Here is a 27816-nt window from a genome sequence, read left to right as displayed (position 1 = left end):
ATACAGAAATTAATGTTCACGTATATCCCGTCCGTATACGAGATTTAATTAAATAGCTAAATACTCCACTATCGACGAGCACACTCGATAATCCATAGCTCCTCGAGTTCAGTGCTAATCATAGTTACACAGGTGCATGGGTATCTCGATTAGAAGATAACGGTGGTTATCAGCGTGATTGTTGATCCATAGATAGACCGGGGTCGTGTAATTGCTTTCTCGATTTCCGGCCCGAAATCCTTGAGTTTCTAATATCTCCTGAATTGTTTAGAGAGCGAACGTCACCGCTTGTATATACCGTTTACCGATCGATCCCTTAGAATACAGATCCGTAGGATTGATCTTGGCTTCAGCGTTGCAGATGTTAGGCGATATCCTTTTGGAAATGAGCGTCAGCCTTTCACCGGGATCCAATGCAGCCTCGTCGCGCGATCGATGTCGTCTGTACACTGTGACATAGCGTTAACAGTGTCTACAATGGCGATATCTCTGTGCAAATCGGTACTTCGCCGCAGCTATTCGACGAAGGTGGCTACAATGCAGCCGAAACATTAAATCACGCTTTGACGCGAGATTATCATCTCTTCTCTAGATTTACTGACTGCTGACTGACCGAGTCTCTAGATTAACGCGGACGCGACTGACATTAGATAACACGAATCATCCTCTAACGCTAGCAGTAAATATTTCCAATAATCTTCTAACCCAACGTACATTCGTATCACGTTAATATGCTTTGAACCTTTGAACTCTTCCTGAGACCTACTAGAGATTTGTATAATTACTAGATAAATATTTCTTTTTAAAGGTTGATCACTTCATATTTTTCGAGTATCTATCGGAAAGTTGGTAGAAGTTTTTTTCATTGCTAGATTAATATTTCTTTTCATGCGGAGGTTCGTAATTTGTGATCCATCGAATATATCATTAAAGTATTCAGTCTTCCAAGTTTGAGATTTAGAGACCACTCGGAGCTTCCAAAGAGCCTGCGAACGAAACAGGTAGCATCGATCCACTGGCGAAAGGAAGGACGTCAAAGGGAAGAGGGTCCAGGAGCCAAGATCCCTGTGAACCGACGAAAACGAAGTTTCACTTCAAACGAATAAACTACTTCGATAAAGTCTGATGTCTTTTTCATTACCCTTTTCCCTTACATTTTGTTCTTACTGTTCCCTTTTAAACGACGGAGAGTCTTCACGTTTGAGCAATAACGATTCTATTACGCATCAATGTATCGTTTATTTGTCCCTAAAAGTTTTCTGTCATATAACGAACCAACTGTGACGTAAGCACGACCAAGTTCACGCGTCCAGGCTCGTCAACTTTCATTTCTGCCCCATTGATCTATTAAACATCCATCGGCCACGATCGTCTCGCGATTACTTAATTCGTATCTATAATACTCGAGTATTTAGAATCATGAAAGTCAGATTTAGTCTTGAATTATTTTCGATTGTTTACTTGGAGAATGGATCGAGCTGTAATTTTTCGAAGAAGACCAAAGCCGAACGCGTGAACGGTGCCGTTCGAAAGTACCGTCGAGCGTGTTGTTCTATCGTAACAAAACTGGAGGAGATTACAGTGAGTAACGGGACGAAACGGCTAAAGTAACGATCAATCCTGGTAAAACGGTCGTCGGCGGAGATTCCCTTTCCTCCCGCAGGGCAGCAGGATTCAGGTCGCAGATCGATCCCCCGACTTCCCGGGGAACATCAGCGGAGTCCGATGAGCAGGTCCGCGATCAATCGATCCGTCACACCTTCCAGGAACCATAACGCGACTTAATTGCTAGGACGCTTATCGTTAATTAACCGGCTCCCGTGGCACGCCTCTCTGTGTCTATATATAATCTATATGTATATGTATATGTATATATGTATATATGTATATGTATGCGCGAGCCTCATGCAAAAGGCACCAAGAATTCTCTCAGCAAACTTTCGTTCATAAAAAAGGACCATTCCGCTGGTTAAATCCGTCGCTCAATCGTTCCTCGATCGGTAGTTCTCTTGTTTCCTTGTGAATCGACTCTGTCCCTTTAATTTCGATAATACAATGGACACCCGTATAACGCGTCGAAGATTTAATAATTGTTCTCATACAACGCGATTCCTCGTGCAACGCGATATAGAAAAATGTCAAGTTGAGCATTGCATCGTTTTCTGTTACCGATCTCTCTTGTCCCCTGATTATTCTAGTTTCCATAAAACAGAGAGTCGGCATGGTAATAATCATTTGGAACGTGATACTTTTTATTATTTGTTACACGAGGAAAATCTCGTACAGCAACTGCCTATAACGAATTCGTACAACGCGTAGCGTATCGACACGTTGACTGTCACGAGAATTTCAAGCGTTTCGTACAGTAATTTTCTCCTATAACAGAAGCAAATGGCATTGGAAATAGTTATTAATTATCTGTTATTATTGTACTGATATTACGCTATCGTCTAGCTGCTCGTGTTACATAGATACGTTCATTCAACATCAATTTTCTTATCGTAACCGTTGTGAATTAGTTCGGGAGCTCCGGTGATCGATAACCACCGTGGCGGTCAACGTGTTAACCGCGTTATACGGGAGTTTACTGTAATCGCAATGCGAAATCCTGTTTAGAAGTATCTTTCTCGACTGTTTGTTGCGACGCGAGCGCGCGAGGACGCGGGAGCGTTGAGTTCGGTGATTCGTGGTCCCGGCCGCGCGACAAAATGGCGGATCGGCGGCGGTAACGATCAACGGGCACGAAGCGGGAGACAGCTGTCGAGGATTTCGCGAGCCTCTCGATCGTCTCTCTCTCTCTCTCTCTTTCTCTCCTTCTACAGGAAGGTGCTCCAGTAGACGACGTTCAGGATCAAGAAGGAGAACGGGAAGAAGAATCTGGAGACCTTGTCGATGTAGATCGCCGTCGCGCGACCCTCGCAGCAGGTGTCGTACTGTACGACCACGGGCCTCACCGGACTCCTGCTTCTTTCGGACTCGTTCCTCATCGGTGTCTGAAACGTCAGATTAATAGAGTTGACAGAGACAAATTATTTATCAGAGCTGAATCATGCTCTTGGTTACAAAGTTTGAAGGTGGTTCAATGGAATGGTTGAGTATGCAAAGATTGAGTTGATCTGATTATATCGCGAAGGTTTGTAAATATATATGTATATTACTGGTAAATGTTTTTAATCAGTAATAATAGAATCTCATTATGACATTGTCATTGGGTAACGGTGTCTAGTGTAATATTTGACAAGAATTGGAAGGTAATGGAAGTGACTTATCAAGGTGAAACCTTGTCGAAGTGATTATAACTGTCTTCGTGATAAAGAAATATGTTATTAATTTGTTTGTCCTGAAATTGTTTTTACCAACGTTTCGTTAGTTTTATCCGTGGATTCTTCGTATGCTGTGGCAAATTGTTGTTTTCCTAATTTTACCGTGCAACGTAGCGTACGCTGTTAATTAGGTATTAGCGCTCGGACACACACATCGCTGTTCATATCTCTTTTCAGTAAACACCGAAACCAGGGGCCGGTCGTGAAATACGTAACGCGTGGCAGCATAATGTACAGGGAGCAGAACAAACAAAGTTTCAAGTAAAACAGAGTCGTGAGCGCTGTAACATTAATGGCCGCCGCGGACCTGCTCCTACCGTTGGCCGTGTTTTCGCTGGGGAAAGCCTGATACCGTTCAATTACATATCGCGGTATTAGTTTATATTACCGCTGTTATTGTTACGTCGTTGCGTGACGGAATAGCGGCATCAATTACTCGTAACTTTCCAGCTTCGAACCAGTAACAATAATTATACATCCAAATAATTTTTACCTGTATGATTTCTTTAGTAACTGCATCTAGATAGAAGCACTTTATCCCTAACGATTCACTAGAACAAGAAACAAGTTGCATTCCTGACCTATGTTCACTCGAAAGCATAAACAAAAAATTATTTAGTAATTAATTTGACAATCCACCAATCGACTTTCAAACATCCAAATTCAAAAACCTCGAATAACATTTATATTTATTATATTCCATTTGAAAACTCCATCTTGAGAGGTTAATTTTCATGAAAGTAATTATCTAATTATACCTACGGACCAAGAATTTATTAACTGTAGTGGAATAAACTTCAGAAAAATTACCGCAGCGATATAAATCAAAAGACGAAATCCTTTTGAACTATGTAGCAAGCTACGTCCATTTGCCAGGTGAAAATTTCAGCAGTAGCCGGAGGAAGGAAGAGGAACACTCTCGTAAAAGATTATTAACGTGTCCCAAATTTCCTCGGAAAGTCCGTCACGGTGTCTCGACTTAACCTTAAATTAAAACCTCCGGGTGCACAGTTTCATTTTTTATTTAAGCCACGCGAGACAATCTTGCTGTCCCCTCGTGAAACGCGTCGGTGACCGTAAAAAGCGAACTTTCCGTCGAAGTTCTACGGCTCCTCGTACGCGAGATCTCTCCAGCGAGCGAGCGAAGGTCGAAGTTCGCTTTTTCGCCGCACGAGTCGAAATCCCAGGATTCCTTCATTTCTCGAATCGACTCCCGGCTTCAATATTAACGACCGCCAGCGCGAAGTTTCCGCGAAGTTCTCGCTTCGACTTAAGAATTTCTTCCCGCGTTTCGGCATCTCCAGCGTCCGCCATTTTGTCGGGGAGAGCCAGCGCGTCACTCTCCCGGACGTACGCTGTCTCTTTAAGGATATTACCTCGCTTTTCTGTTTATAGCATTCCTTAAAATTCCGTTGTTATATTTATCTTTGCCGTAAAGATTTGCAGTTATGGAAGATAGTTTATAGTGTTCCTCGCGTGGTTATGTGCTTTTTCATTAAGACGAGAGAAATTACGATTTGCGTGTCGTTGTACATATAATTGAATTTAAGGGAACGTAATTATTCGATGTTTGAATTGAACAAAGTCCTCGGAAGAAGTTGAAAACCAGAATAGTCGAACTTTCTCTATATTTCCAGCGAACTGAAAGTCTAGTTAATGCGGTTTCTCAACTACATCAAAATTCGCCAACAAAGTTACCATTAATCCTACGTCCGTCCAAAATCTCAACATTTTCCGCGCACGAAAGCCAAAGCGCTCCGGCTTGAATGCATCAATTAAAATTTCCGCGCGTTAATAAATCGAATCGAGCGGTCCGCCGCGAAACAATCGCGGGCTGAAATTACTTCAACTATTCTCCGCGAACCCTGTCGAACGTCAAAGAACGCGCGTTTCCCTCGCTCCCCGCGAGGCATCGACGAACGTACGTTTAATTCCGAAGAAATGGAATTACCGCGTCGCTTCGTGAAACATTGAGCAAGCGTTGCAGCGGCGCGTGTGCTCGTTTTTCGGCGCGTTCCGTCGGGAAACCGGAGGCGCGTACCGTCGCCCGAAAGCTGAAACGGAATCCGCGATCTGGATGCCGCGATACGAGCAAACCGCGACCGATCTGTTTGCGAGCGCCACCGAATATTCCCGCATTTCCGGGGAAATTTACACGGACCGGGAACATGAAGAATTCAAAGGCGAACGCGTGGCACGCTCCGCTCGTTAATTGGGCATATCGCGTTCGAGCCGCTTTCCGAGCGACAAACGTTCACGTCTAAATATTAACGCGTTAATCGCGAGCTTGATTGCTGGGATGTTTGTCGCGAAGAGGAAAACCGCCGTTGCGACTATTTATATTTCATTTATTAGCGGATAGCGACGGTCGGAACATTCATAGCATCTGATTTGTAAACTTTTCATGTAACACAGCTGTGTGGAAAGATGGGATTAAGGCTGTTTTATTTATGAATATGTAATATAAATTTTGTTTTTATGATTCAGTGGGTAAGATTAATTTGCTTCGTCCAGTTCGTGATTTAATTTGTTATTAGTTCTATTAAACGTTAAAATATGTTAACCAAAATTTCGATATTGCAAGCATATTATAATAATCGATCATTAGAACCATTGAATATTATTCAATATCGTAATTGCTGAATATTACTATGTTTAAATATTACTATTCAACATCACAATTAAGTTACTTCCTTTCTAAAAGCCATCAATCAAATAAATTCTGAAGCAACACATCTTTCCATTCCTAAAAAATCCCAGTTCCACCAGAAAATCAAACAATTCCCCCGTCAACGAGTCAACCAACAAAATTTCCTCGAAATGCGTTAAACCCCGAACGTCTCGTGCGTTTCCACGACACCCGCGGAGTTTTCAATTTCGGCCAGCGCCCGCGTTATTTGATCTTCAAAGTCTTCGCGCCGGTGAAATCGCAAGAGTTCATAGCCTCGGACGTGTTAATTAAACTTGTCGCGCGTTTAAGCCGGCGATGTCGGTGTCCTAACTGTGTCAGGTGTTATTAGAGCTTCAGCTGTACCGGGTGTCGCCTATTTACGCGTACACCGTCGCGCGATTCCCCTGGCAAACTTTAAGCACCGTCCACAGATCGTAATCTGATCGACTAACAACAAACGAAAGGTGTACAGGGACAAAAGACTCAACCGCAAACTGCACCTTAGTTTTTCCAGGAAACATAGTAGTTAACAGGGGCGTGCCAAATGTATTTCTCGCCCGGTGCAAACTTTCACTGGCTTACTCTTCAAAATTGAAAGGAATCGTGATCTTTCAGAAACCTTGCCTTTTTGCAAGGCGACGCCATTTGGCTCTCCACGTTAACGATTACATTGCATAATTCAAACTAGATATTAAGTGTATAAGATGAATATTAGATATTTGTGTTTTACCGTGAATTTAACCCTTTGCAATCGAGAGGTGATTCTCAGTCATTTGATTTGACGTAGTAAAATTAGAAAATTTAATATTTAATATTGATAAAGAAGCTTTGTTTCTCAATTCACCCGTGATTTCTTTGAATTCATTTAAAAAGACCATCGTCTTTGTCTAGTTAGAAAATGTTAAGTATTGCTAACGAAATACTTCCGAGTGCAAAGGGTTAACATACACAAAATGGGAAAGAAGGAAAATAAAGAAGAATAGAATATCAAAGTGATCGATTTGCGTTATCATTCTTACACGATTATCTTGCTAAATTTTAGAAATTATATTAAATTATAGTAAACTATAGTAATTTGATAACGACAATGTGTCACATCGCAGGTAACTGTTATAGCCATTGACGAGCATCCCGAGTGGAAGAGTCCCTTTGACCTTAAAAATGTTTAGCACGCCAGTCAACAGTTCACGATCGGTGCACGTTTTACCTCGCGCTTTCCTTTCCGCGTATATCCCGGAAAGAATTCGTTTCCCGGTGTTCCGGCCGACGGGAAGCTAAAAAACGCGTCGCTCGCGTTGTCTTTTACACGTTCCCACATTTTTCCGGCAGCCCTCGCAGCCGGTCGGAATCCGAGCGTCGCTCCATCAATTTTTCAGCGCGCGTTGCTTCCACGGAAGCGGAAACCGCCGGTTATTTATTTATCGCCGCGGCCGTGCGCGGAACGCGACGCTTCGAAACGTTTGCCCCCGCTAATTGTAAGCTCAAGATGCATAATTTCCCCGGCTGAATGCGAAACGAGCTTCACCCCGGCCGCGCCGCATGAATTATGCCCGGCGCACGCTAAAACCGACCGGTCCCCGGCTTTCGAAGACATTCCCGCATTTTTAGCCGCGGTCAACGCTGTCGGAAAATACGGTTGCGTGGCCGCTTCTCGCGCTGGCCGTATTTGCCTGGAAGTTAACGGGGCCGCGACTGCGCGGGTGATATCCAGCGAAAATGCGTCGATTAGAGTGTTCCGGTTTTGAATTTTTGATAGGAGACACCGAATACAGACAGTGAAAATTGATAATTCGATTGTTGGTTTCAATAGCGTTTCCTCGGAACATGTTCTCTTAATTGTTCTACTTCAGTAAAATATTACACATCAATCAGAATATAATAATGTAAAATATCTTTAGATCGCGTAGTTTCTTTAGATTTCAAGTAATTAGTATTAGTTCAATAAAGTATATTTTGATAAAAACTCAAATCCTTCTCGAAACTTTTAGAGATTCTACTTCGTATAGATCCTACCTTAAATCACTTAATTATAAAATTACTCTTATATTTTTCTCTGTTCATTATATCCTATATGTTCCCATAATTTCTATTTTAACTCACTTATGAAATCTTTCAGACTCTTTCTCGAAACTCTTAGAGATTCTACTTAGTACAGACTCTACCTTAAATCACTTAATTATTAAATTACTCTTATATTTTTCTCTGTACATTATGTCTTATATGTTCCCCTAATTTCTGTCCCAACTCACTCATGAAATCTTTCAGACTCTTTCTCGAAACTCTTAGAGATTCTACTTAGTACATACTCTACCTTAAATCACTTAATGATTAAATTAATCTTCTTATATTTTTCTCTGTACATTATGCCCTATATGTTCCCATAATTTCTATCCCAACTCACTTACGAGCTCCTTTAGAAATCTCTCTTTCCTCACCCCTAACTCCCAATTTCCCTTTCTGTTTCACGGCGTGAAGTCGAGCCGCAGGTAAGCGGGGAAAGGAAATCCTTACTTTGAACTCGTCGATGGCTTCCCTGAGGTCCTCGTCCGAGTACCCTTTCATGGCTTTGGTGGCGACCGGGCCCATGTAGTTGTTGACAACGGCGAACTCCATCAGCGACAGGAACACAAACACGCTGCACGAGGACATCCACACGTCGATGGCCTTCACGTAGGAGACCGGCGGCAGTGATTGCTGGGACTGCGTGTTCTGAGTCGCTGCGGGCAAACGGAAGCGTTTCTCGGTCAATGGCTGTTCGGCCGAGCGGCGGCGTTCGTTCGTTAAGGTTCTTCGGTTCGCATGCTAGATCGGCCCGCCCCTGTGCTAATATTGAATCGGCGTCGCACGCTTCGCCGGACCTTCCCTCCCGTGTGTCTACTCTGCTCCCCGTTGCGTCACAACCGAATTGCTGTTTCGTGCGTCCATTCAGCGATCGCTCTAATTCCCAATAAATTTGAATTTGCCACGGAAAAACTGCGTGTGCCTCGGGGAAGTAGTTTCGGAGATTTGCGCTTCATTTTGAGGAAAGTGTGGCGAATCTGGTTCGTCGGAGTGATAACTTTAAGTAGAGGAGTGGAATCTTTTAATAAATGTTTAACACGTTGAACTCCAGGTTGTTTTGTAATCTATCAGCAACCGCAACTAATTTTTACAGTATTAGCGAAAATGAGAAATGCTATAACATTTCTTCCATCTTTTATTTTCCTTCTTGGTACAAAATTTGGATGCGTGGAAAGTCGAATAATTTTAGGGTAGTTTCTTTAAGATTTATTCAAATATTTAATATTGTAACTGGTGCAATATTGGAGACTACAGAGTTCAGAGGGTTAACACGTTGGACACGATTTCATAGAGCAGAACGCACAAGATAGAAGAAATATAATATTGAATCGTTTGATTGAATTGCATTATTGTTATTGCACAATGGTATAGCTGAATGGCACCGCGTTAGCATTGTTTACAATATAGGAACGTCGAATAATCGTCTTTCAATTGAATGAACTACAGTAATTCGATTTGGTTGGGTTATTGGTGACCACCATGGCATTCAGCGTGTTAATTGGAACATGAATATTAAATATTGCCCTAACATTCCATTTCCAATATTAATATTGACATAATATTCAGGCGAACCAACTGTATTGTTAAGTTACCATGATACTGAACGTGTAAACTATACAAAAATAAATGCTACAGAATCTCCTATAATTATAACACAACCTAGCAATACTTCCTCACCACTGTCACCTATCTCACTAACTTCAACTAACATCCTCCATCAAGAGAGAAGCTAGCATTCCAATAAACCCAAGTTCACTCGAAGACAACCCAGAGGAGCGAGACGTTAACCCTCTATAGGCTCGTGTGACTTTGAAGTCACACACCAATATACCGAGTTAAAGTGACGTATTTAATTTTTTATTGCAAAACGACAAACGACATTAAATAATTAACCAACTTAAACTTTTGTACACAGGCGTTTACGTTCAACGTCATTGTAATTTCAAAGTTACAAAATAAATTCGTTTCAATAAAACTGTTGAAACTATTGAATACAATGTTAATTTCTGTTCATATGTTGATATTTATTCATTTCATACTGCATAAATTTTGTTATAATCACGAAACAAAATTCGGCCCATAGAGGGTTAACCGCGGAGCATTTCCGAGACAGCTCGTCACCAGCTCTCCGCTTCCGGGGAAAATTCTGGACCCCTCCAGCTGCCTCTTAACCCCTTAACGAACAGGTTTTTTTAAAAAAACCGGCCAAAAGAATCAATTTTGATATACTGCGCTTTTGTTCCATGGAAAAAGGCTATATTTCATTCTTGAATAAATGAGTGTTACAGCTTACAGTCCCATGTAAACGATAAATATCAATAAAACGACTTTTTCTCTTTGCTTTCACATTGTTATTTTCACAGTTTGGCCTGTTCAGCGCGCTCGAATTAACTCGAGCGTACAAGTTAAGGGGTTAATCCATTCAGACCGGCTCGGAACTGATCCGCGGCTCTTCTGAAAAGTGAAAACCTCTTGGTCTCAGCGTTCCTCGATCCAGGACTCGCAGAGATCCACCCCGTTTCCTCTTCCCGCGATCTACGTCGCGCGAATAGCGCGCGCAGACACGCGTGACGTCGCGACGAGGCGCGAAAAGGCGACGGGGCAAGGGGCAGGGATGATTTCCTCGAGACCAGGTCAAAGGACACCTCGTTATCTCGAGTCCTGGCTGAAAAACGAGCACGCGTCCCGTCGCCCCACCCCCTTTCCCTCTCGACCATTCGGAAAACAGCTGGCACCGCCTCCTAAACGACCGCCTGTCCAGAATGCAGCCGCTGGCACGTCGACCTTACCGAGGGTCAGCGATGACGTCATGCCTAGAGGGTGACCCGGGGCTGGATCGCCACGGGTTTGATCCAGATCGCGATCCAGGACATGACCACCCTCGACCCGACGGTCCACGGTACGTGTGCGCACGTATAGACGCGTGGAACAGGTGATGGACCAGCCGGCCGTGATTTAATCACCTAAATTAGGCTATCTAAATACGCGAAGCGTACTTCGCAGGCCTGCCCGAGGCTCCTTCGGTGTCTTTCGGGAAACGGAGATCGATGGTCGAGGACTCTTCAGTGGATTCTTTAATGTAGTCTAGGAATTTCTCTTGGGATTGTTGTTTGAGAGAGACCATTTGTGAGGATGGCGTTTGGAATCAGCTTTGAAATGATAAATCTAGAAGTGTGGTGAAAGGTAGAGAACTTGCAGGTGATAGACCTAATTCCAGAGCTAGTTTTACTTGATAAGTAAAATAATTTTATTTCAAATGATAAATCTAGCTTGGAATACCTGGAGATAATCGATCCAATTCTAGAACTAGTTTCATTACTTGAGGCTGTACATCTAGGAGTCCTATTGCATACCTGTTTGCTTCTAGAGCTAATTCTACTATAAGAAATTTTAGTTCTAGAACTGTTAGTATCAACTTTGTCTCCAGAACTTTGCTTTCCAGGTTGATTCCTATAACCGTTACCTATTTCGTGCAAAGATACGCAACAAATCCAAACAATTTCAAACCCTATCGCACATCATCACTACCGAGTCTTCCCATGAAATCATCACATCCCCATATCAATCTCCTATCTGTTCCCCAGATGAAAATATGACGAACGCACGAGTGCGATGAACGCGTTGAATCTGATGAATTTACCTAAAGTGAGCAGCGACGTGACGCCCAGGGTGACTCGAGCTTACATCATCGCTACCGAGTCTTTCCATGAAATCATCACATCCCCATATTAATCTGTCATCTATTCCCCAGGTGAAAATATGACACAAACGCACGAGTGTCGCCGACGAACGCGTTGAATCTGATGAATTTACCTAAAGTGAGCAGCGACGTGACGCCCAGGGTGACTCGAGCTGGGATCGCCTCAGGCTTGATCCAGAACGCGATCCAGGACATGACCACGATCAGGGCGGACGGTATGTACGTGTGGAACAGGTGATAGCCGAGCCGACGCCGCAGATTGAACACGATCTGTATGCACGTGAAGTTCCCGGTGGAGTACTCGATCGTGCAGTCGGTCGTGTAATTGTTCGAGATGTCGAGCTGCGGCAGCTCGATCTCCGGGTTCACCACCAGCGGGTCCGTCATGTTCCAGATGAACACCAGGTCCTGGGTCGTGTGCGACACTGAAACCGAGGGCAATTTCACGCGTCACCACCGCCGCGGAAAACTGGCCACGCGTTAATCCCCGGCCTACCACCGGCTCCTTATCGCCTAAATCCCATCCACAGGTCCTGAGGATTATCTTACATCGGCGAGCAAGCTTGGATTAAGGCACAACAGGGCAACATGCTCTGGGTGATTCGTGACGACGCCGTTTGGGATGCTCTTGAATTTGAACCTTCGTTTTCGAAGGTTTTAATGATTCTACGGGATTAGATTCTTAGGGGTTGCTATCTGAAGTGAGATGAGTGCGGATGGTGGGAATTGTTTAACACTAGAACTACTTCCAATGATGCAATAACGTTCCATTGTTTCAGAAGACGGAGATCGTTTTAATGAATACAAGTTTGTAGATGGTATTTTCCAAACTTTCATAAATATTAATATTTTGTGATTATTTGTAGCTTGATATGAGATATTATTTTCATATCTTTAACACTAGAACTACCGAGCATTTAATACGATTAATATGCGATTCCCATAAAAATTGTAATAGATTATTTTCAGTCTCTTCGGACATTCATTATAGTACGCAAATGAAGCTATTTATTTTCAAAATCATTTCGAATATTCAATGCTTGAAAAATATCAATAATTGCTAAACAAAAAAGTCGAAACGGTAGTTCTAGTGTTAAGTATCTTTAGTTTAATAAAAGATACTTGATTTTGCTAATTGATGAACTACAGTATAATGTATATTTGTCTTCTTTCTGTGGAACGCTGAAGAGAATGTACATTAGAAGTATGGGACTAGATTTCTTAATCAACACGTTCGCTGCCACGAGAATTTTAGGCATTCTATACAATATTCCTTATTCTTTAATCACAATGACAAATCTTAGTAACCCATTCACTAGCATAAAATGTGTGATTTGTACTTTCAATATATTTTGCTTTATATTGCGATACATTTCAAATACAACCAAGATTGTACCAAACTGGCAATCTCTTGCTACGAGTATATTCGTGAATGGGTTAATGGACTATTGTTTTATTGCTACCGATTGTATTGGTGATATTTTATGGTTATGTTATATGCGAGTAGGCTAAGAGCTGAAGGTTCTATCGTTGAAAGTGTCTTCTAGCAACGAATGGGAAGAAAAGCAGAATTTTTACTGTTGCATGATATAAAGTTTGTCGTAGCTGCGCGAGTGATTCGCGTTCCATTAAACCTTCGCAGGATAATGCTTTCGATCTTCATTAACGAAGAATACCTGGTTCCGGGGGCATAATCGATACTGCACGTGCTTCAAATATTTACGAGGCGGTCTTGCTCCAGAAAACCTTTACAATTCCGAAAGGTTGCGCCGGTATCCGTTCAGATCCGCGTTAACCAGAAACGGATAGGAACGCGGCTCGACGGATGGCTGAACCTCGATTAAATCTGACTTTAATTAATTCGCGTGGCCTGGATTTCGCCGGGAATTTATGGTAACCGCCGTGTATTTTGACAGGAGCCGGCACGAACGAGGTAATTTCGCGTGTTCCAGGGGATCATCGGGTACAGAATACGTACAGCTCTCGATCATCATCGAGCAGATCTGCGTGTCGTGCGGGTAAGACTCGAACTTCATCGCGCAAGATAGAACGAGAGTCAGCCTGAAACAGAAAGGTTGTTTTGAGAAATCGTTTAGAAATCACCTTTCAGTACGACTGAAATGTCGACTGAGTCGGATCATAAATAACTCATGCTACTTTCCAGTTAAACAAACAAATGATTTACATATCTTAGCATCGGGAAAAGATTATTTCTATTATATCGTATATGAAATATAACCATGATACTTTCCACTTGAACAAACGATTTACATATTTCATCTCAAAGAAAAATTGTTCTTTATTTTTATCACTGTACTGTTCTATTATTTTTATCACTGTTATCGTAATATTCACTTGAGTTTAAATTAAGTAAATTACTTAAATCAAGTTAAGTACTTTCCAAAGTTTCTTGTGAATTTCTTTCCGTTTATCTATATTACGGTATCTTTTGGTGATAAGTGAACTCGAACTACTTCCAGTTCATTAAAGATTAATATAGAATATACAATAAACCGATTTTCGCCATATTGGATCCAGTAAATTATAAATTCTAGTACCCCGGGAAAATAAAGTTTCCAATATTTACCGAGGATTGATGCGGATAGAATATTAATTCCGCCGTGTATAGGTTAATAAATTCTACGCCGGGTCGTACGTGACCCGGCTCCGCTTTGAACGTCATAAAAATTGTGCTGGCTCCTTTCTAGGGCGGGATCACATTCGCGAGACCGCCGAGAGGAAATTGCATTTTCATTAATCGCTGCGGGCATCCTTACTTTGACATGTAAAGCAGGGTCTTGTCGTGGTAGAGCCAGAGGTAATGGTTCGGTATCGACATCTCGTGGAAGGTGACCTTTTTCGCGTTCTTGAAGAAGCAGTCCGGCCTCCAAATATTGTGCAGCCAGTCCACGTCCAGTATCCTGTACTCCTCGGACATGTTCTCCGGAAGCCGGAGCCTAGAGTCCCGCCAGCTTTGAGCCAGGAATATATCCGCGACGTACGTCTGGAATAATACAGTGGAATGTGTCAGTGTTTAGTCAGACATTCAGTATATCCATGAAATTTTCTGTGTTACTGCCGGTGTAGTAATTGATTGCTAAATTGTGGATATATGGAGTCTAGTTATAATTGATAATGACTATATCGTGGATATATAGGTTTCGATGAATCTAATTATTAATCGTTAAGTTGTAAATATATGGATTTACATCAATGTAATTAATAATCACTAAATTTTGGATATATGGAGTCTAGTTATATTTAATAATGATTATATTGTGGATATATAGGTTTCTATAAATCTAATTATTAATCGTTAAGTTGTAAATATATGGATTTAGATCGATGTAGTTAGTAATCGCTAAATTCTGGATATATGGAGTCTAGTTATAATTGATAATGACTATATCGTGGATATATAGGTTTCGATAAATCTAATTACTAATCGTTAAGTTGTAAATATATTGTAAATCAATGTATATAGTAATCGTGAAGTTGTAGATATATAAGTTTAGATAAATCTAGTTACTAATCGTTAAGTTAGTAGTAGATACATAGATTCAATCAATGTAATTATTCTTCAAGTTGTAGATAGGTTTATATAAATCTAGTTATCGATCGTTCAGTTATAAATACATATGTTTAGATCAACCTAGTTATTAATCATTAAATTGTAAACACATAGGATCAAATCAATCTAGTTATTAATCATTAAATTCTAAATACAAAGTTAGATGAATCAACTTATTAATCACCACCTAGTAAATACCCGTGTGCAGATAAATTAGGTTATTAATCACTAGCTCCAGACAAACAGGTTTAGATAAATAAAGTCATTAATCACAGGATCGCAGACACACACGTCCAGATACATCTAATTATTAATCACCAGGTAACGTCGTCTTAAATCTCCAATACTTCATCCAATATCCCGTCGTTCGAAAAACTTGAAACTGGCAAACGGCTTAATAACAATTCAGCTTAGTATTATGCGTTCCGATTTGCTCAGCGGCAGTAAAGTAAAGCGATAAACCTGCTTTAATTGAGGTCCGCAACGATCTCCGCGACAGAAACGTTCGGCCAGCGTGCCATCGGTTTTCACAGCTCGCAGCCGGCAGCTTCGTCTTAATTTCCATCCCCGGACGTCGACGATTCGCGCCGGCCGCCTCATTTTTGCTCACGCGTTATTTAGTTTTAATTGCCGCGCCGGCAAAAAGTCCCCGCTGCGGAGACTCAAGCGGCGGGCCGGGCTAAAAAGCGTTCGCCGAACGCCGCCGCTCGCTCTAATTTGCATGCGCGTTGCCGCGCTTCCGGCCGGTTTTGCGAGAGCTTCGCTAAAAACGCTTCCGCGAGCGGGATTACCGGATCCCCGGGTCTCCATTTTTCTTTATCCGCTCGCCGAGACACTCGCGAAAGATAACGGAATAACCACAGTGATAACCGTAAACTATTCCTCCGGCCAAAATTGCCTTCCGACTTTATGGAATCTTTACGGGCGTCGCGCTTCGCCGTAAACGCGCTGAACCCGACTCTACGAGGGCCATCAAATCTTCTTTAATTTATAACGATGCACTTCTCGGGAATTTTCAATGCATAGACATGAATACATTAGCGGCGGGACTTGTACCGTTTAGCGATCGCGTTTTATCGACTACGTCTAATAGCTGCCATAAAGAGTGATACAGTAATTAGGTCACTATGAACTGTGAATTGACAATATTGGTAGTGTGATTTACTAATATATTATTTATGGGAGACATTTATGACTGATATGCAAATCGCTCAGAAGACAATGAAGTTAAATCTACTTCCCGACTTCTCGAAATTTTAATGGAATAATTAATATTCTTCAGTTATTCAAGGATTTTCTTCGTTTTCTAAACAATCCTTCTTTCTACAATTTTCGAATAGAAGTCGCTTCAAAGGCCGAGACATCTCTGAATTTTTCTTTTCTAACTTAATCGCGTTGAATTCTAAGAGACTCGTGAATTCTAAGGCTCGATCGAAAATCGAATCGATTTTCTACTTCCTAATTTCTCGAAATTTTAATACACTAATTAATATTCTTCCAATTATTCAAGGATTCACTCGTTTCTTTGTTTCTTAAACATTCCCTCTTTCTATAGCTTTTGAATACAAGTCACTTCAGCCGAAACATCTCTGAATTTTCCTTTTCTGACTGAATCACGTTGAATTCTAAGCGACTCGTGAGTTGCTAATATTCGATGATGGTATTTATTAACAACAATGTCCGCAGTAACGTTACTAATATTTGCTTCCTAATTATTTCTCGCGGTTGACGAATGTTGGACTGCTATTTACCATAGACTCCTCGTTTATGGAGTCGAGGCTGAGCACCGTGACATGGAAGTAGACAATCGTGGGCTGGCCCAAGTACTTCGGCGCCCTGTGTTTGTCGTACTGCTTCGGGTTCAACGGGAGGATGTCCCTCAGCGACAGAGACGCCTCCTTCCTGCCGTACTCCTCGAGGTCCGACTCCCTGAAAGAAAGCAGACGCGAGGAGAAGCGAGTCTGGCGACGGAACCCGTGAACCGCGCGTCTCTCGCGAGCCAATTCGCCTGCTTCCGATATTTTCGTTCAACCCATTCGAGACCGACTGCACACCGTGTGCAATTGATTTCGGAGGCTATAAGACCGTGTGTGCAATAATAATAATGAGCATTTACCAGTTATTGTAAGTAAAGTAGTCGTCGAAATAAGATTTATGTATTAATTTATTTATCTATCTATATGTTTGTACGTATCTATTTCTTTCTTATTATTCTGTTTCTGTCACACTTTTATATTACATGAATCATAGCCACGAATTTATATCTACACATGTATCCAGACATACACAATGACTTTATTTATTAATTAATCTACAACGTCCTGTGTTACCTTCAATTGAACTCGTTCAATTAATTCGATTTGAAACTGTGTTTTGTAGAAACAAGTATTTACGAATTGCAAATAATCCCAGTTCAAGATACTAAATAACAAAGGAGAAGATAAGGATAAACGTAAAATACGTTGCTAAGTGAGAAGTGGGGGATCTCATTCCGTTGGCTAAGTATTAACATAATATATTAATATAATATATATAATAATTATATACACACGATTCTTCAGAACAATAAACGAGTGTGACAATCCAGTCTTCGTAGCTTGAAACACAAGATAATTAGTACCGTTGAAAATCAGTTTCAAATGAGTCCAGCTAGAAAATGCCTATAACAAAGAGCGTGGTTCAGTGAAAGCGAAATTCCATTTCTCATTGCTGTTCTAGTGGTTGTCTCGGTGTTCGAGTAATATAAGAAACTTATCTCGTCCGGAGTGTCTCGCGAGAATGGAAACAAAACGGTGGATGAGATGGAACTTTAATAGAACTTCTTTAGCTCGTCAAGAATCGTATCGTCTCCGTTCCACGATTCCCCTGTTCCTGTTTAAAAGGTCAGTTTCTAACGAACCGCCGCGCCGGTGCAATTACAGAATATGGTGATTGAAGAGAGGGCCGTCGCAGCATGCTGCCCTCCGTTTCGTTTATAACCGCCCCAGTTCCTTGCGTTTCTGCACCTGTCCTTTCCACTTTGCCCCGTATTGTTTAAACGACGCGTATTAGCTACTCGTTTATGTATAGAATATGGTATTTGCGTAAGCGAGACGCGGCGTCTGATCTCGTCCACTTTTCCCTGTTTTATTCAATTCCATCAGGCTTTATAGTCCGTTTAAGCTTCGGCGTCTTTGTAAATAAAACAAACGACAGTTATACGGGTACGGATCGAATCGCTATCCCGAAAATGAATTCCATTACTCAAACCGTGGGACTTGGGAATCTCGTTTCGATATCGCGCGTGATGCCGCCATTGTCGCGAATGCCGGTTGCTTCATTTTCTTCTGCTTTTTCGTTTCTCTTTATTATTTCTCTTTTTCTCGTCTGCTTCTTCATTCTATTTTTTTCTTTCTAATTTTTCCTCTTTCACTCGTTGCTTTCTCTCAATCCTTTTTTCTCCTTATTTTTCTTTTGTTTCCTTTTTTTTCTTTATTAGGAAAGAGAAGTAAGCATTTCTCTCGTTTGTCCTTTACTTCATTTCCCTTTCTTTCTATTTTCCTCTTTTCCTTCTTATCTCAGTCTCTTTTCTCTCATCTTCCCTTTTTTTCCTTTCCTCCCTTTATTAACCTTTCGCACTCGAGAGACTCCAGTCACTTGATTCGACGCAGTAAAACTATAAAATTTGATATTTAATATTGAACCGTTTACAATACACCGGTGTATGAAATATTCGAATCAAAAAGCTTTATCTCTCAATTTACTTGTGATTTCTCTTCGAGTTCATTCAAAAAAATATCGTCTTTATAGTTAGAAATCGTTAAGTATTTCCAGCGAAATACTTCCGAGTGCAAAGGGTTAAGAAAGAGGAATAAGAGTTTCCTTCCTCCTTTCTCCTCTTCCACTTCATTTCTTTTTCTTTCCTCTACCTTCTTCCGTCCACGTTTCGTTCGCCCATCGCCCGTTCCTTTCTTTTCCAGCTGAGGAAGATATCGAGGAATGGAGGACGGGTCGCAAGGAAGTCCACGAACGGTGCGACGCGAGCGACTCTGAAATATTGGCGCGATTCCGATGAAACAGCAATATCGCGGAAGCCATAATAGGTCTTCGTGCTCGGCACACCTTTAAGTCCGGCCGAGATACGCGTGTTCCTTATGCGCGGACATTTTAATATGCTAACCCGCGACCCCGCCGCACCGCCGAGAATTTCCCACTTTATTCCGCAGCAATTTTCCGAGCCGATGATTTACGGTCAACCCGACCGAGCGACTTTTCCCGAACGTTTCCCGTCCACGGTTCCAATTTTTGAGACACGCCGCGGCCGTGATCGAATCAAATTTCACGGACGGTTAATCGGGAACTTCATCAGTTCCTCTCTCTCTATCTTCGACTACTCGGTGATCTTGGATAACGATCGATCTTAGATTCGAGAATATTCTCCCTTGGAAATTTCAAGTTACTTGTTGGAAATTTCGAATGTGTATTCTGATTTCAGAAGGAAAAATATACATTAACCGTATATAACCGGTGATCTTGGACAACGATCGATCTTAGATTCGAGAATATTCTCCCTTGGAAATTTCAAGTTACTCGTTGGAAATTTCGAATGTGTATTCTGATTTCAGAAAAAAATATACATTAACCTATAGACCCATGTAACTTTGAAGTCATGTATCAGTATGTGGCATCTTGTTGATTTATTTCATTTTGCACTGAAAGTGATGATCGGTTAACTGCAACTTTTATACGTTCAGGCGTGAAAGTTTGTCACTGTAACTTGAAAATTACGAAATATATTCGTTTAATGAAATTATTGAAACTATTGAATACATTGTTAACTCGTATTCGTATGTGGATATTTATTAATATTGTACTACATAGATTTTGTTATAATCGCGAAAAAAAATTCGGCCGTGGGGGTCACCGATGACCTCCAATCGAATCGGATTACTATAATTCACTCGGTTAAACTATGATTATTTGAAAAGATTTCTATATTATAAATAATGCTGCCTAATGTGACATTCAGTTGGAACATGCAATAATAATGCAATTCAATCAAATGATTTAATATTGCATCTTTTCGTGCGGCATTCAGCCTGTCAATGAAACTTTCCTGTCCGTTCAGCTATCGACAAATATTGCTGTGTCTATGTTCTTTAAATTATCGTTTCAATAATAGTATTGTATTCTGTTAATATAGGTGTAGCAGGAGTCGCGATACCGTAACAGTACCGTAAGTATGAATTTTACAAGCACGGACAGTTCGAGGCAAGAACACTGCGGCACGCGTCAATCTCGATTACCCGGCCGATAAATTACGATAGGAATCGGTACCCTTAGCCGACATCTGTTTATCCGAGCACGCGACTCAAGCGGCTCGCTGTCAAACGCGTCGTGGCGCCTTATAGCGCCGCGAAACCTGCTAAGCCGATAATCCATAACAAGACTTTCAAGAATTCTCTTCCGATTCCTTGCCATTCGGTGTCGATCGCGACGATTCCTCGGGAGCACCGGGATCGGCCGTAAGGATCGGGTTCGAGTCTCCGGGCTTCCTTCGTTTCACGCTTCGAGGAATCCGTCGATTCTAAATGGTACTTTGATCTGTGTAATAATATCGAGTCATTCTCAACTCCTCTCATATGCTCCTTAACAGACAGATGACTTGGAAAGAGATCTTTACAATCGGTACAACATGCTTCTTCAGATAAACTGCAATCGAATGTTCCTTAGAATAAACACTTACACGATTCCGCAGTAGTCCAGCAACGACGAAACTTTACGATTCTAATATACCTAAAACCTGCAGCGATCCTTTTACTACAAAGTCGTTTAATAATAAACTTTTTTACAACACAGTTTCATAGCGTGGTTTCATAGCGCAGAAAAGATATTGCGAAGGGGGACATCCGAAGTTTCTGAGCAGCAGAATTCATTAATACGATTAATCATTATCTCCGTGCAGTGGAATTTTTTAATACGACCGACGAATGATTTCGCGATGGTATTCGTAGTCGTCGATCCGATAGTTCAACGAATGATCGCGAAAATCGGAACCACAGCAAGGGGAGGCCGGATTAGAGTAAAAATCGGTGGAAGGATTTCTAACGAGGGTCGTAATCGTCGGAGATCTTGATTCGAGCTAGTTAAATTTTTAGGGGTCGCTTAACGACGAGACGTTTCGGTGGAACGGTGTCTGTGCAGGTAAATAATTAGCGAATCGTTGATCGAGGACGCCGGCGCGCGATGAGATTTTATACTCCGTTGGCGAACGACGCGTGTGATTGGTCGGGTTGATTTCTGGTGCGTTACCTTTCGATCTTCGGAAAAAACCGGTACCCACGCTTTCTCGCCGAAAGTCGAAACGTACTGGACGATAGGCTATCGACCTTAATGTGCCAGGCTTCGACCTCCGTGGAGAGTACCGGTTCGCATATTTCCTCGCTGAAACTCGACACAGTCGCGGGTGATGCTGGGCCAGCTTCGATCGCCGCCATCTTGCAACGAGAACGAACCGCGAGGACGGAGCTGACCGTCGTTGCAGCTTTCTTATTTATTCGAGTCAACTTAGGATTGTTATCTTCGACTGGTATCAATGGAAATAGCAGGGCAGAGTTTTGAATATTTTCGAAATGAGGATCTCTGATTGACAGAATGTTTAATTTAGAAACGTTCCGAGGTAGAGCGTTTAAACTTCTAAACCTTTGTTGAATCATTAAAGAATCTTTGATATTCTAAGAAGAAAGATTGTTGAAATTTACGTTTTAAAATTAGCTCTACGAATTTTTTGTTTGAATTAGAGGATGAAATTCTAAGAAGAAAGATTGTTGAAATTTACGTTTTAAAATTAGCTCTACGAATTTTTCATTTGAATTATAGGATGAAATTCTAAAATAAAAGACTGTTGAAATTTACGTTTTACAATTAGCTCTACAAATTTTTAATTTGAATTAGAGGATGAAATTCGGTTCAAAGATTGTTGAAATTTGCATAGCTCTATGAATTCCAGTCGTCTTCGGTTTCTAATTAAACTCTCAGCTCTTTTAATTAATTTGTCATTAGCATCCCTTTCTCTGCATGTCAGTTACACGATCGTCCATACAAAAGGACGTCGTGATGACTCGAAACAGTGAACAAGACTCATTCGTTCACAGTCGACCGAAAGTAGATCGCATGACGTGGTTCGTCCTTCTCGCAAGGCAGCCGCGATGTCTCTCGATCGAGATGTAAAGAGATACAGAAGGAACGAGGACTGGAGAGCTCTCCCCGGACAGATCGAAAGCACAGGAGAAATCTCGTCAGAGATTCAAGTCAGTTAGTACGCGATGGCTTGGGGGGGTGGGGGGAAGCTCTCCGTCGATCAAGGCTAATCTCGAGTGTTCCGGTCCGGTCGCGGCTGCTTAGCATCGGAAACATGCTCGCCTACTCACGAAAAGTGTAGGGCCGCCATGTCAAAGAGCGTGTACAGGTAGCAGCATAGGATCACCAGAGAGTGCCTCGTCATTCCTGCAACAGAACGTTCGTCGCTGCAACGTCAGCGAATCGATTTCAGCCCTTTTCAACTTGCCGGACGACTTGTTTAACTAACTACACGTCCGCTGCTTCTGGAAACATTCCGACAGTGTTTCCAGCAGTGTGATTTTCAATATTGATGTTCATGGGAAATGGACGGACAAGGGTTGCAGTGAATACGGTGATTGATACGTCTGTTCTTTTACACGGACCGGATGTTGGATGGTTTTAGAGGATTCTATGGACTCGAATTTGGAGATGCTAGTTTATTTAGAAGTTGGGACAGTCGAACTTCTATGGTTTTCTATTATTTGACTTCGATTTAACAATAGAACTACCGTACCAGTCAAGATGACTGGTTTCGATTTTTTTGTTTAGCTATTATTGATATCTCCGAAACATTGAATACTCGAAATGATTTTGAAAATAAATTGTTTCATTTCAGTATAATGAATGTCTGAAGAAACTGAGAATAATCTATTGTTACAATTTTTATAGGAGTTGCACGTTAATCGTATTAAATGCTAGGTAGTTCTAGTGTTAAGGACAGTTGGCATCTGGCCAGAATTTTTCTAAATTAATTAAATGATTTTCTTCTTAATCTACGCTATATATAAACTAACGCTACCATTGAAAACCGTGATCATTAGAGAATAGAATATCAAATAATCTATCCACATTAATCATCAATTAATCTGTCTACCTTAACGCATTGTCTACTACAATTAATCCCCGTCCAATCTCCATGAAGAAAGCAATCAAATATTCTCCTGCAAAGCAGAAGAATCTTCCAGCAAGCTCAAAGTATAATTTAGCCTCTAAAAGCATGATATTGTATATTAACCTTCTGGCTACTGTGACACCGAAAGGCGCTTTAAAAATTTGCTTTTGGTATACCCTTAGCACCTACGTCATTCTCAATAATTACTGCGAATCACTTCGATCAGACGTGAGAAAATCATAATTCATTACATCTTCCGCTAGTCATATATTATACAAACATGATTATTTTATATCGATGTAGTCTCTATTCACTGTTTTCATGGTGTCAATACATTTCCTTAGAAATACGTGTTGACGTAATATTTTATCATACCCAAAGGGTTAATTAGCACATCGACTGCAACGTCGAGTTTCCAAATGACTCGACAATAATTATAATTTCTCGAAAAAATAACGAAAATATTCCATAGCGTACAATACTAGACAACAGTATAGCCTAAGCATTGCGATAACAAATAATAAGTAACTTCGTTTGCATCATTGCTACAAGAGAATAACAAGCTGTACACAAAACTTATGTTTTCACATAAACATGTAATTCTTCTTTGTTTCGCTTTGATCTTTCATTGAAATACTCTACGTGCATTCATTCAGCGTTCGATCAGTACACGCTCCATTTTTTTATTTTATCGCGCGCAGAACGAGAGGTTTTTCCAACTAAAGTCCACAGTTAACTGGTTAACACTAGGTTTACGGGCATTTATTGTACATTTTATTCTATTGTTCCTATAACAGTTGACTGTTATAGAAACCTATTTGCCTATTTAGATTTTGAAAATTATAAATTTAAAAATAGACAATTAGGATATATATTCGTGTAATCAACCAAAACTAACCGAAACATTTACCAAATGATGATTACAAAATTCAATGTGCGTCAAATTGACGCGCTCCGTAAACCTAGCGTTAAAGACCCAACGGAAGGTTCAAAGGGCGACCGAAGGGAAGATGGTTCACGGGACTCGATCAGATAACACTTGGTTACGAGCATTTGTTGTATATTTTATTCTATTGTTCCTATAACAGTTGACATCCGCCTATTTAGATTTTGAAAATTATAATTAGGATATACATTCGTGTAATCAACCAAAAGTGACCGAAACATTTACCAAATGATTACAAAATTCAATGTGCGTCAAACTGATGCGCTCCGTAAACCTAGTGTTAAAGGCCCAACGGAAGGTTCAAAGGGCGACCGAAGGGAAGAAAGTTCGCGGGACTCGATCTTTGGTGTTCCGGGATTCAGGTCGCGCCGCTCCTTCGCGGGTTCAATTATTTTTTCGTTCGCGCCGCGACATCGTTTCCCCCGCAGGCGTTCGCGACGGTCGGTCGATGGGGCCGCCGCTCGCCGAGTTTCCCTTTCGGAATAGCGTGCGCTTTTATTGGACTGGATGCACCGGCGGCGGACGGCCGTAACGGTTAGGGGACGCGAAGCCCGTGATAGGCCGATCGGTGCGCGATAAGGGCTGCGGATCGCCGGGACACGTAATTCCCGTGATTCACCGAGAACCCTCGACGAATTCGGTTAGTCGAGCACGTCCGCCGAGCTACGGAGGGGAATGGAAATTAACGCGACCGTCGTCCCTTGACCCGTATATAGGTCACGATCGTTTTCATCGAAAACTTAGCCGGCCCCGTTCGAAACTAATACCGCGCGCGCGGCCCGCTTGGAAGCCATTTTGAAACTCGCCGATGAAATTACTCTCGTTTTATCCTCGGGGTATTACTCGTCCACTCGAGAATTGAATGTATCGAACGAAAGCGGGGTTAGATCTGATTAGAAGCGGCTAAGATATACTCTGAACTCTACAATGACGATAGACTCATTGGAATCGAGGAACTGGACGTAAGGGAATCTATGTAAATTCTGCTGGAGAATTTAGAATGAAACTCGGAATGGTTCTCTCGTTATGGAATTGAAATATGAATATATGGATTCTACTAGACGATTGAAAGTTGACGAGTTCGTTCGATTTTCCATGGACACCGTCGACTCACCGATCAGCTGCACATTCTACCGTGCCGATCCGCTTTGTCCAACCCACCAGCCCCCTCCCTGTTCGTCTGTCTCCAGGCGAGCTCCTTATCACGATCGCACAGCCGGCTTATCAGCCAGCGAGCCACGTCCGCCGGACGGTCCCTCGAATATCCATCAAAGTGTTCGGTCGGTTCGACGGTCGGCGATCGGGTTCGATCGCCTGCCGATCATCGGTTCATCCGGCAGCGAACCGTGCGAGCCGCCGATGATTCGACTTCTCCCCGTTGGAACCGGCCGGCCGTGAACGATCGATCGGAACACCCGAGCCAGAGGCGCGAGTATCGCTGGCGATTCGCTGGATCGCGACGCAGACGGCGCGTGCCGCTGGAAATTCGCCCGTGAACGGCGCAAAGCGCGCGTGCCGCTTGTTGTCCGAGGGATCGACGCACGATTGCGGGCACACCGATCACTTCCGGTGCGGGCACTGCTGATTTTCGGTCGGCGGACACGGCTGGCAGCTCGGGGAAACCCCTGGAAGGATCGGGGACGCGCGACTCTCGCCTCTTATCGGCGAAGGGTTGATTCGCCGCTCGGCCACTGGCCACTGCCGGGGCTTGCTGGTTCTGTAAACCGCCCTGTCGGTCGCTGCCTCTAAGCCAATTTGCCTATCGACTAACTGATTAAGCCCTACTTTCTTCTTTCATCGTGGTGGAACGCGCACCGCGCGTACCGGCGGGCGCGACGCACGGTGGTCGATTAATCTAAAAAGTGGGACAAAAATCAATATTACTCGGAAACTGGCTTTTTACTTTCGCCGATCCTCGGGGGAAATGCGAATACTGGCAACAGGGTTCACTTTGTTTTTGTTCTTTTTCGAATAGGGTCGACAGCGTTTAAACCTAGGCACGATCTTTGAAGATGACTCTCTTTGACGTGTGACTAGTAAAATTATTCTGACTTGTAATGGAATTTATTATGTAGTTCGAGTAATTCGTAATTAGTGAATGTATCTGTGAGAAAGTAACGAAAGTTAGAGTTCAGATTTTTCTAGGAAAATTCCAGAATTAAGTGAACACTCGATCCAAATGGAAGTATTATGACCTACGTTAATTATGACCTTCATATTACTATTACAGCTGCATTTAGGTTTGACAATTCTAGTAGTGAGCATTGAAATATACCAAATACAACAGAATTTTGCAATTGTCCATTCAGATTTCAATAGATTCAAAAATAGTTACTCAACAATTCGCGCGTTATGGTCTATATCGCAAGTTGCACCTGTTATTTAAATAATTCCATCACTATAACCTATATTTTCAATCTCTTAAATGATCTGTAACATATTACAGCTTTGAGTAATTCGTGAAACTTCGATTTTTTCCATTATAAACAATCGCTAAACTATAATAGATCAAACTTTTTCCGTTTCTGTGCCATTTTGTCCAAGAATCGTCCACCGTGCGACGCGTCGAGCGACGTCTCTCGATCGGTATCGATCCAACGATCGCAGAAGGAACCGCGGACGGAAACTGGAGGGACAGTTGATCGAGTTCAGCGTCAGCGTTTATTACCTGGTCGGTTTCACGGAGTTTCTAGAATTCGGCGGGGAACTCGCGCTCGAATTTCAACGGCAACGCGGGATTGTTCGGGGAACAATTTTTGCTGGGAAAGTTTCGAGATCGTTGGGGGAATTTATTGTTCGATTCGAATTGGTGCGGTGAAGTTGGGCTTTTTGTTATGTGGATGATGTTTGAAATGTGGTGGTCGGCGAGTTAGTTTTATAGAAACTGGATAATTTGCTGTAGAGATGTTGTGCAGTAGGTAGAGTTCGAGATTTTAATTTGAAGTAAATTAAGAATGATGTTAAAGGCTGATATTTGATGTTAACCCTTAACACTCCACATAGTTTTGTGATATGTCAACAACTTCTACCAATTTTGATAGTAGTCCCACTGAAAATTAACAATGTTAGAACACTTCTTGGACCTTTAATTCCCTTCTCAGTACAAACTTTGTATATTTGGAAGATCTAATGATCAGTATTTATTTCAGTATTTATGTGTTGACAGTGGAGTGTTGTTTATTGATGTATTAGAAGTGTGTGAATGTCGAATGTTGGAAGTATTGAGATTTTTTGGGAACTTTTGGAACTGATGATTAAAGATAAAATAAATAATTGAAGTTATTTAATATTAGAACTGCTGCAATATTGGGGCTTACAGAGTTCAAAGGGTT

At 41.8% G+C, this 27816-nt stretch overlaps 1 protein-coding gene across 2 annotated transcripts; it reads right to left on the bottom strand.

Annotated features, from left to right (window-relative positions):
* Positions 1-1116: 1116 nt before the first annotated feature.
* HisCl1 (Histamine-gated chloride channel subunit 1) lies at positions 1117-26327 on the bottom strand. 2 transcript variants are annotated; one of them, XM_031988860.2, is made up of 9 exons: positions 25599-26327; positions 22736-22811; positions 21618-21749; positions 17078-17255; positions 14533-14759; positions 13734-13816; positions 11869-12180; positions 8506-8711; positions 1117-2993 (listed from the first exon to the last, which is right to left on the bottom strand). In XM_031988860.2, the coding sequence occupies exons 2-9, from the start codon at positions 22807-22809 to the stop codon at positions 2817-2819; spliced, it is 1389 nt and encodes a 462-aa protein (XP_031844720.1). In that variant the 5' UTR covers positions 22810-22811; positions 25599-26327; the 3' UTR covers positions 1117-2816. The 2 variants fall into 2 exon arrangements, with proteins under 2 accessions (XP_031844720.1, XP_031844721.1); XM_031988861.2 differs by lacking the exon at positions 21618-21749 and having other exon boundaries at positions 25599-26324.
* Positions 26328-27816: the final 1489 nt, after the last annotated feature.

The sequence above is a fragment of the Nomia melanderi genome, chromosome 2, assembly GCF_051020985.1.
Source record: "Nomia melanderi isolate GNS246 chromosome 2, iyNomMela1, whole genome shotgun sequence".
In the NCBI taxonomy this organism is placed as follows: Eukaryota; Metazoa; Arthropoda; class Insecta; order Hymenoptera; family Halictidae; genus Nomia; species Nomia melanderi.
The sequence above is the reverse complement of the archived record's forward strand: the minus strand, read 5'-3'. Positions and strand labels throughout refer to the sequence as shown.

Bases quoted from the DNA above. Each gene is read 5' to 3' on its own strand.
- HisCl1 (XM_031988860.2), bottom strand. From the start codon at position 22,809: ATGACGAGGCACTCTCTGGTGATCCTATGCTGCTACCTGTACACGCTC. The intron at 13,817-14,532 runs GTAAGGATGCCC...TTTCTGTTTCAG, and splicing joins ACCCTGCTTTACATGTCAAA to GCTGACTCTCGTTCTATCTT. The intron at 8,712-11,868 runs GTAAATTCATCA...GTTTGCCCGCAG, and splicing joins CACGTCGCTGCTCACTTTAG to CGACTCAGAACACGCAGTCC.